This window comes from Cryptomeria japonica, chromosome 10 (assembly GCF_030272615.1).
Source record: "Cryptomeria japonica chromosome 10, Sugi_1.0, whole genome shotgun sequence".
Classification (NCBI taxonomy): Eukaryota; Viridiplantae; Streptophyta; class Pinopsida; order Cupressales; family Cupressaceae; genus Cryptomeria; species Cryptomeria japonica.
Window position 1 is genome coordinate 700,527,181 of NC_081414.1, and position 11,077 is coordinate 700,538,257.

Below are 11,077 nucleotides of genomic sequence, written 5' to 3' on the forward strand. Positions count from 1 at the left end.
TCTTCTTCTCTTTCATTAATGTAGGTTGATGAAATAACAAGTGTTGGCCAAAAAAACTTGTGGAATTAAATCAAGTGGAAGCTTCACAAATAGCTCATCCTAAGTCCCCCATGAGTCAAAAAGAGGTAGAGCATCGATGAATAGTCTATAAATCACCTCATTATTTGTGATCCTTTTCAATAAAAAATTATGTCCTAATATAATATTTTTGAATACAATGTAAAACTAAAATATTAATACATGTCCACAACTCTTCAAAATATTAATATTTAAAAAAAAAATCAATTACACTTAAAATATGAAAGAAAACTAGAAAAAAATATGCATTCATCTTAAAATATTTCTTAAATTACTTCATAAAGATGGTGTTCATCCATTTAAACACATAACAGCATTGCTATGCTAGATAGAAATGGCTATGCAACCATATAAAAGGCCAAAACAAATACATGTGGAAAGAAAAAGTGATGCGACTCTTATATGTCTAACTATTTATATGTGCTAGACTATATCTATAGTAATAGTAAAAGTTTCTTTTAATGTTTCATTACTCTTGTTTCACATCTTATGTTGACTGTTGACCAATGGTATCGCTTTCATCGTCTTCTACCTGATCTAACAGCACCTGTAGAGACCTCGGTATTTGTGGCACTGGAGCCTCCATCGTCCCTTCCAACATCTTCACCACTTCAACCATGGTCGGCCTCTGATTCTCATCGTCTTGAATGCACAGTTCCCCAACCACAACGGCTCTTCTCACCTCTTCGATATTCGCCTCACTTGATATTCTTACATCAACAAGACCTATTATGTTTCCTCTCTGAATTTGGGATGAAGCCCAAGTAGGAAAGTAGAACCTGCTCTCTGCCACCTTCATGTCGAGATTCCTTCGACCGGATATAATTTCCAGTAACGTCATACCAAAACTGTATACATCTACTTTGGGAGTGATAGGAAGGCCCGAGATCCACTCAGGAGCCAAGTATCCTCGAGTTCCTCTCGTGGTTGTCAATACATGACTGAAATCTCTGCCCACCAGCTTTGCCAACCCAAAATCAGCTATCTTCGGGCTGAAGTTGCTGTCCAAAAGAATGTTTTCAGGCTTAATATCGCAGTGAATGATACGATCCTTGCATTCCTCATGGAGATAAACTAATCCTCGTGCAGTGCCCAATGCGATCTGAAACCGGGTCTTCCAATCCAACACCTTCTCTGCTTCTTCCTCCTTAGAGAAGAGAACACAATTTAGAGAGCCATTGGGCATATAAGCATACACCAGCATCCTTCGAGATTTTTCTACACAGAATCCGCAGAGCCTGACCAAATTCACATGCTGTATTTTCCCGATGGTACTTATTTCTGCACGGAATTGCTTTTCTGCTCCTGCGGAACCTTCTAATCTTTTAACCGCAACAAGCGTGCTGTCTGCCAGAGTTCCTTTGAACACGGACCCGAATGCACCGCTTCCCAGCTTATGCTTGAAATTCTCGGTTGCGACTCGTAGCTCTTTGTAAGTGAACATTTTGAGAGAGATCGGCGCATCCTCTTCCAAGCTTTCATTCAGCAGTCTTCGACGTTTCCAGAGAATAAATGCGGCCAAGAGGATAGCTAAAACAGCAGAGGAGGCCGTGGCAGCAGGAAGTACAATGTGAAGTGCAGGGGCTTTCTTCTTTCTCTCTGATGTCAACTGCGGCAACTCAGAAGCAGCCAGCCGAATGAAGATGGATTGGCTGTCAGATGAAACACGCATTTTGAAAAATTCCCCAAACCACAGTCTACAGATCGGTAGATCAGAAATAACGAAAGCGAAGGCTGTACAGGAGCAATTGTTGAGACAAGCAGTCCTACAGTCTTGCAGTGTTGACTCGTTGTTGTATGAAACAGCTTCTTCTTCGGGCAAATATCGGTTCTTGGATTCCAAGAAGCCGTCGGTGGAGCAATGCAGGGGTCTTCGCCGAGCACACCCACTTGACAACAAACCTTGAGTGTGATGCTTGGGTGTGAAACCCTCAGCACAACTACATACATCATTCGCATTACACAGTCCATACGCCCCACAGATATCATAGGCATTACATTGACCGCGGTATGTGGACCATTCCTGAATCCAAGTACCATCATCCTTCAAGTAGTAAAGGCGTAATTCGCCATTCTCATCGAACTGGAATCGCCCTGTGAGGGTATGTACCGCGAATACACTAAAAGTAGTGTATATTTTTGAAGGAGAAACACTCACACAGGACATCATGAATTCCTTAGGAGCATATGCCTCCGGAACGTTGGCAAAATATCTCCCGGTCCACTCTCCAGTGGACCAATATGGAACACTGCTGTTATAGACCATTACCATCTGCGTCTTTCCTGGAGAAATGTCCATTCCTACAGAGAAGAGCCCAGTTGCAGGATCCACAGAACTCTTCCACGAAGTTAACTTCATGCCTTTCCACATCTTCATGGCAGGCAACCATGTATTTCCCGGATGAGCGAAACTCTCCCAGACAATCTCAGACTTGTTGTGGCCGTCACCCAGCATAATGAAATTGCCCGGCTCCGTTATAATTGCCTGCGACCCTTTCAGACCAACTTCAGTCGACCACACAGACCGGCCCTTTCTACCAAACAGTCTGAGACGACCGTGGCTTGAAAATTTCAGGACGCCGGGCACGCTTGTAACAGGATTATCTCTGTTGGCCACCCAAACAATGACCTTGGGAGAGATTTGTGCGTACCAGATGCCAATGTACCAATTATTCGTTCCTTTCGGACTGAAAAATCCCAATTCAAACGTCCCATTCTTTGATGTTATGGTCTGATTTCCAGCCAGCGAATCCCCCGGTAGAAGCGTATCACTACCATCTAGTGCTAATGAATTGCAATCATTCAATGCAATAATCATAATAATTGCCAGGACCAAATACTTATTCGCCATTTCGATGACCATAGCAGCTGTGTTAAATTTCGAATATAAATAGGAAACCAACAGGCTACCGAATGAAGGGAAATGGCCGAAGTTTTTTCTACGTTTGAAGGTAGAATGTAAGTCAAGTCTTTTGTCCCGAACTAAAGAGGGAGATACTACCAGTATATGATTTGACAGGGCAACGTCTATCCAGCACCCATATTGTATCATTAACCATGTCTAATAATTAATTGAAAAATAAACACTCATTATATTTTAATTATTAATTAATTAAAAAACATGGTCAAGTACAGTCTGGGTGCCAGCACAGGCATTTGACAGGGCACAAACGCCACGCAGTCATACGCGCAATTTGACTCTGACAAACGCGCAATTTGATCTTCTAAACCTAAAATCTAGGTTTGATGGAATGTAAGTCAATGTAGACTTGAGTGTGTTTGTCAATTTTGTCTGGCACTCAAGACTTTTAAGATAGAACAAACGTATGACTGTAAATAAGTCAAGTCTTTTGTGCTGGTGCAGATGGGCATGGCCGGATAGAATGACTGGATATCCGTTGAGTGGAATAATAAAAAGTCTTTGTATTTGATGAACACCAGCTTGTAATAATGATTTATATGTGAATAGGTAAAGATTTAATGGAATTTGCAAGAGCCCGTGGTTTTCGCTAGAAGGAACAGATAATTGTAATTTGTAAGAAAAAGTAAACGGTGTTATAATGTGGAAGGTCTATAATATTTAATACAATAAAATTAGAAGTATTTAATTTGATGTGTTTATGATATTTAAATGTATGAAAAGAAAAAATATAATATTATTTTTAATTTTGTTTTAGTTATTTTTTCTTTTCATAAATTTAATTAAATAATATTTAATTATGTAATGCTAATTATATCTTAACTTTCAACTTTCAATTACTACTCACTTTGAATTTTACTCATAATTTCATGAATGTCGTTTGGTCTTAAATCAGGTTGTGAAAATGGGAAGATGCAGATAATTGTGTAGATGATAAAAGATGACCAGTCAGTTGCTGCAACATAGATGAAAAGGAAAACCATATGCTCATGGCTCAAGAGATCCAGAATGAGGAGAAGACATCAGAGTGTGATACTGGATCTCATTCCAACAATCAGAGTTTATTTGGTAGCGATAATGAAGATGAAGGTGATATTGAACTTGACTTTGGAGGAGAACTGTTATGTACCTTGGAAGAATGGAAAGAATTCAAAGTAACACCATCTATTACAAAGATACACTAAATGGACTAGACTCAATTGAGGTTATGTGCACTATATGATTCTAAGGATGAAACTTATGGAAACCTAAGTACAACCTAGGACATGCAACGTAAGAAACTTAAGGAGGATTAAGGATATGCAAGCTATATAGAAACCTAGGGACAACTAAGGACATGCAACAATGTACCTTAGGGACAACAAGAGACATACAAACTATAGGAACCCATGAATAATGAAAGGTATGCGACCTATGAGATCGTAAAGACAATAATTGACATGAAAGTTATAAGATCCTAAAGACAATGATGGACATGCAAATTATGGAATCCTAAGAACAATTAGTGAATGCATGGTATATGCAATATGAGGGGATACAAAATGAGGACATACAAGATAAGGGAAAGCAAACTAGGGATATGCAAACTAAGGATATGCAAACTAAGGATATGCACACTAAAGGACCACTAAGGACTCTAGTCTGACTTTTCTATCACAAAAAGACATGGTATCAAATGAATTTTCACGGTTTGCCTAAGATTTTTTAGTTTAAAGATGGGATGTTACTTCTGGACGAATGAGACAAGATAATCTAATAGATGCAAAATGATGACAAGACAATTGCAACATAGTAATAGGGCGAATGTGAAATACTGACAATATGAATGTGAAACCCTATTTATGTGAATGTGAAATTATGACTTCTGATACAAATATTTAAGCATTTTATGTATCTTGTTTCATTTTCCTAGGTCTTAGTGAAATATGAAGTTGCAAACAGTCTGACAGTATGGCTAAAATAAAATTAAAAATAGACAAGCACAATTCCTATGGTTGGCCAGGATAATACCTACTGGATCCCCTGTCGAAAATTAATCTAAACCATGCTTATTCAAAGAGGATAGCCTAGGAATTTGGTAGCACTAGCTCTCCCTTACAATGCACTCACTTATCAGGCATATCGAATTATGGATTCTCAAAGATCCAAAGATAAAAAATAATTATTGTCTCTACTAAGAACCACAAGTATGTGGGCCGCTTCAAAGGTTCAACCTCCTATACTAGCAAATCAAAGGTTTTTAGTCTCTACAAACAAAGGTTTTTAGTTAGGACATCTGCTTGAGTGGCCATACATGTGGCACTTTTCTCTCATAAAAATAGGTCTCCCAACCCTTACAGGTTTTATGCACCACTATGGCTGTACTTGAAGAGACAAACATCGATATGACACATTGGCATCCATTATCTGCAAGTATTCTCACAAACACATTTATTTATAGTGGTTTGGAAGGGCTTGGCCTTAGCCTTGTTACTTGGGTCATTCCCTCTCACTTGGCCTTATGGGCTACTCAGGAGGTAGGTCCTCTAAAAGCTAAACACAAAAGATCCTATTGCTCAAAACATGACAAACAATTGTTAGTTTTAGTGCACCAATGAAAGTGTTATCTAATCTAGAAATCATGAACATTCACCTAAGCTACCTCTACAAAGAAATGATTAGTAGTTTTATGATAGTCTTCGACCACTCGTAATCATCTTTGCTTGACTCTTATAGCCACACACTACAAACAAAAGATTAGTAACACAAAAAATAAACATACACATGCCAACAACAAAATATAAATAATAAAAAATAGACAACAAAATGAAAACTATATTTAAATGAATGCAAAACAGGGAAACCACAAAAGCGAAAACAATAAACAAAAAACACTTAATGAATGGATACGAAACAAGAAGTTAACCAATGTGAAACAATTACTAAATGAATGCAAAATTGTATGAAAATGAATGCAAAATTTTACAAGTACAAATGCGAAAATCCAGAAGCTTATGCGAAATTCCATACGAAATCTGCAAAATTTGAGAAACAATAATCCAATTCAATAATTCCGTAGTTTCATGTCAAGCTCACTAGATGTCATATGCCTGAAATCTTCACCATTAATTAGAAATTTTAAATAGGTAACCACCAAACCCTATCTAATTAACAAACTTTGAATACAAACAATAAGAAAGAATGCCCAAATCAACAATATTAAATCAATCAAATCAAACTCAATGTTGATAATATCCAAGCTCCTATTGCTCTTCTGAATCTTCTTGAAATGTTGGCTCTTAGAGTTTCTCGAAAACCTGCAAGTAGACACAAAGATTTTGAAGATAGTGGTTGATGAAAAAGGGAGATTGATGACGAATTTATAGAAATTAGAGAGAATTGATTGAGAGGTGGAACCAGAGTTAGCAAAAAACAAAATTGATAGTTAGAGAGATGATTGAAAAAGAACTAAATTAATTAATTAGTCAAAAAAGTTGGAACTCAGGGGTAAGTGTTATTTGGAAATTAGCATGTGCAATAGGAATTTAGCATGAAATTGCATTTAATCTAAATTTGGATTTAAAATTGATTTGAAATTGATTTTCAAAAATATCCAAAATCATGCACATGAAGCAAAAGTAGGAATTTGAGAATTTAGAATCTAGAAGTGAGAGATAAATTAGATTAAATAAATCAAGGAATTTATTTAATTTAGAAGACTTAGTTAGCTAATTAAATTATTTAAAGAAATCATTTAATTATGAGAAAAATAGAAATTAAATTAAATTAAATAATAAAGACTATTTAACTAAAGTTGTAAATTTGAAATTAATTAAATAATAAAATCATTTAATTAATATTAAAAGAGGGAATGTTAAATGATTAAATGATTGGAGGGAAATTTCAAGAAATTGAATAATTAGTAATGATGAAATGTCATGATTAAATTAATTTGAAAGAATAAAGATTAGATTAATTAAATAATTGAAAAATTATTTAATTAATCAAGAAGAATAATTAGCATGTTAGTAAAGAGACAATTTTAGGTGTCTACATTCCCTACTTCAACTTATCACCTTAGTTTGGTTAACTCTTTTTAAATAAAGAATAGAAATATTCATTAAAGTTTTATATCATGTCTCACAAATGGTGAGAGGCTTGAAAGTTTCAGAGGTAAACCAATAGAATCAATCAGTTTTTGGGATCGCCCTTTTTAGCAATATGAAATCTTATCCTAGGATAGCCATATTGTCCTTCAAACAGAAACCCACATTGGATATTCATGTGTTTCTCATAAATAGCAGTTATGGTCATGTTTTTGCAGAAGGCCCAACTAAAACTATGATAGATTAAAATGACTATGTGAGGGCTATAAAATAATGCCAAATTTATTTTTTAATTGAGGTGGATGGATAATTTTAATGAATTTTTTTTGATAATATTTGGCATATAATTAATTTAAAATGATTTAGTATAATCAGTATTATGATAAGACAATGTTTGTCTATAAGTTTTCTAATTGGCCTCCATTGAATAATCATCTAAGATCCTGCATTTTTTAAATGGAATCACTTGGGTTATCACAAAGACTAATATTTAAGTATTTAAAGTTGAATTCAAATATTTGTATTAAAAAAAAAAAACATTACCATCATCCTTACCTACCAAGATCAACCCCTTTAACAGATCTCATATTTCCAGCATGAAAATTTTAATTTCTAATTTTCAAAGAGAACAATGGAAAACATTGTCTTTATAATTGTAATTGGGAGGTCTAATTCATAATAATTTTGTAGGGGATGTCTATATAAGTTTAGATTTCATCATCAAAATTGAACTTTTGTATCAATTTATAAGTCTTTGAATCTCCTCAACTTGGTTTGGACAACTCTACTAGACTTACATTCCTCATTTTCTAGTTTAGACCTTTGGAGGCATCTATATACTCCTATTTATTTTATCCCACATCTAAGTAGAGGAGAGTAAAGGTAAGAGAGGGCAGATATAAAATGAGAAGGAAGAGTGGTTGGAATAACATACCTTTCTTGACCATTAGCTAAGATAAATTGTAGTATCTGTTCTTATTAGTATAATAAAAAAATTTGAAGTGTGTAATTGATTTTAATTTGGTTATTATATATTTTGTAGTAAAAAGGATAATTTTTTAGACCTAGTTTAATTTATTTAAATAAGGTTAGATTTATAATTTTGGTCAAATTTAAGAATTTAAGGGTCAAATTTATAATTATAGATTCGAGTCTATCAGTGATTTGGAATTTGATTTGATACATAGAATAATAAAATTGTAAACAACATTCAAAGTATTAGTCAAAGACCACGTCGCTTATATATTAGTAATTGTAATTAGAAAAATTGTGTCAAATCAACGTATACACTTTTTATGATTGCATTTCACCTCCAATTTGACTTAAATGTGGAAAAATTAAGACTATAATATCTATAAAATTGATGCATATTTGAACCTTCTCATTCTATCATTGCATTGGGACTATGTTTGATATCCACAAGGAACCTTCACTTAGTGAACTTGAGTTATATCGCGTGCGTTCATGGCATACTAAAGAATCCCCCTATTTTAAAAAATATTGCCCTAAACTCCTTTTTGTCACCCCCTTCCAATACACAACCTGAATTAAAAACTCCCCTATTTTCACCAAATATTTTATTTTTTCATAGCCCGAATTAAAAACCCCCTATTTTAACCAAATAGGCAATATATTGAGCTCATTTTTCAAGATATTAAATCCCCTACTATTAATGCACGTGATATAATATTGCCTAGCCAGTGAAGCCCCCATGGATATCCATTATAAATACTCTACGTGTTTAATACATCTCATGTTAATGTGTTTCATTATTTCTTCTTATCATTGCAACTACCTTAGCTTTGGCTTAGTTTCTATTGAATTAGTTTTATGTTTAGTTTAGTGACTAGGTTCTCAACAACAATATAAAAATATAACATTGGCATGTACAAATATTTCCAAGAAAAGACATCTACAAAATTAGTGAATTTTTAGATGTAATTTTATAGCTCTTCATTTGCCTATTGAACCTCGAGTTTTATCATTTTAAAATTCTTTTGATTACGACTATTTCAATATATAATTTCTTCAACCAGAGATGGATAAAGTTATTTTAATTTCAAAGGGATGGAGGTATGTTTGGAGTATATTCCATACATAAAAGGTTTATTAAATCTCTCAAAATTAAATTAACTAATGTTTCCTTTCTTATGATTTCCTCATGGTTGACCATTAGAGGCATGAATATATTATAATATGGGTATCGTTTCCTCTCTAGTATTATGTGAAATTTTATTGTCTATTCTCTATATAAATTGAGGATATATTGTAGGTCACCTATTTTTATGTAGAGCATCCAACCAAGACACAAACTAGGGGAGATTTTTCTCCCAACTCACCTATTCAAACAAGGTGACAACTCTTCACAAATCCTCAAAATCCCTCACAAGGTTATAGTTACTCATAAGGCTTCGATACCCAAAAAATGAACTCATTATTCTCAACCCTAATCCAACCATTGGTACACATTAGTTTAGGTTTATTCAACTTTCCCAAGGCCAACTCGATACTCTCCAACCCTTAGATCACACCAAACCCTCTAAACCCCACTCACACAAGCCAATCTTCTATTAGGACTCCAAACTATCCACAAACACAACTTGCATTGATACATAATTATTATCTAACCAAAGGTATTCATCTTCATAGATAATTCATTATTCTTTAACCCCCCATCCACCTAAAAGGCTGTAAGGAAAGATACAGTAGCAACATCGTCTTACTTTGGTAGCCACAAGCACTTAGGACAGTCATAACAAAAGGAATCAACTCCTCCCTCCAAGACTTTCTAATAATTCTAATGGTCACTAAGGGTCTCTGCACACCTTTCCTAATTGTTTCCCACTCATCCATTCCACTCTTTTCATCTTTTTTCATAAAATCCCAGTCCACTAACCCTTTAGGACAATCATAGGTTCAGTTTAGGATAGTCATATTAATGATGGTTAAACTGATCCACCAAGGGCCAAAATTCCTTGGAAAGGGTCTGAAATAACCTCTCACACCCCTTACTACCTTCTTCCAACCTTCCAAGATCCCTTTCACTCTTATATCCACCCAAACAACACCAATCTTTTTGTCTTTAATAGTTTGAGACACAAAATCAGACTTTGTGTCATCCTTAGCACATGTCAAAATCATCATGGGGCCCTACAACCATTACAACATGAAAGAACACAATAAATATAACTTTCCACTAATTTTTGGGGTTTTGCAAGGGTTGAAAGTGAGGTTTTACATTTTATTTGTATTGTTGTAAACCCTAGGCAGATTTATGATAGTTTTTACCAACATTATGATAACTTGTTCAAACCATAATAAAATTAAATGAAACCAATGGAATAATGGAGGATTTTCATGCTCCTTTCACATCCAATCAATTACCAATGCTGGAGAGAATGATTTCATAGAGAAAAATACAAAATAGCAGACTGCAACGTTGAACAACTCAAAAAATGCAGGGTAAAACTTAAATTTTCATTGATTGTACTTCATTACATCATCCAATCGACCCTTTGGTTGATGAAATAGAGGTATATATAATTTACCTTCCCTCCAAAATTCATAACTTATTTTTGAAAGTTAACTATCATTAAACCACCTTTCATACACTTTTTGCAACAATAATGCATTGACAACCTTTTGTCAATAATGACAACTTTGATCAAAACTAGTCATAGACCGAAACTAAGATCACCATGAATCTAGAACATTACAAATAATATCAAGGAGGTAAAATAGACCATCCTATATGATGAAACCCTTCACTTGACACCTTGGTACCTATTACACAATATTAACAATTTTGACAATTTCTTGTCAACATTGGGACAACATAACTACAAATTGAACTTAAGCATGACATAGTGGTCTCATGGATCTTACTACATAAATAATGGTCTTTCAAGACCTTATTTCATCTAAATATGCCATGGAAATTGAAATATCTCATGGTGGCCAAATAGAAACACATGACCAACTAGGTGCTCTTGCA

At 34.5% G+C, this 11,077-nt stretch overlaps 1 protein-coding gene across 1 annotated transcript; it reads right to left on the minus strand.

Moving 5' to 3' along the window:
• Positions 1-565: 565 nt before the first annotated feature.
• Positions 566-2,929, minus strand: LOC131040464 (G-type lectin S-receptor-like serine/threonine-protein kinase At2g19130). Its single transcript, XM_057973403.2, has one exon. The coding sequence runs from the start codon at positions 2,927-2,929 to the stop codon at positions 566-568; it is 2,364 nt and encodes a 787-aa protein (XP_057829386.1).
• Positions 2,930-11,077: the final 8,148 nt, after the last annotated feature.

Excerpts from the sequence above, each read along its gene's own strand:
- LOC131040464 (XM_057973403.2), bottom strand. The coding sequence starts at position 2,929 with ATGGCGAATAAGTATTTGGTCCTGGCAATTATTATGATTATTGCATTG.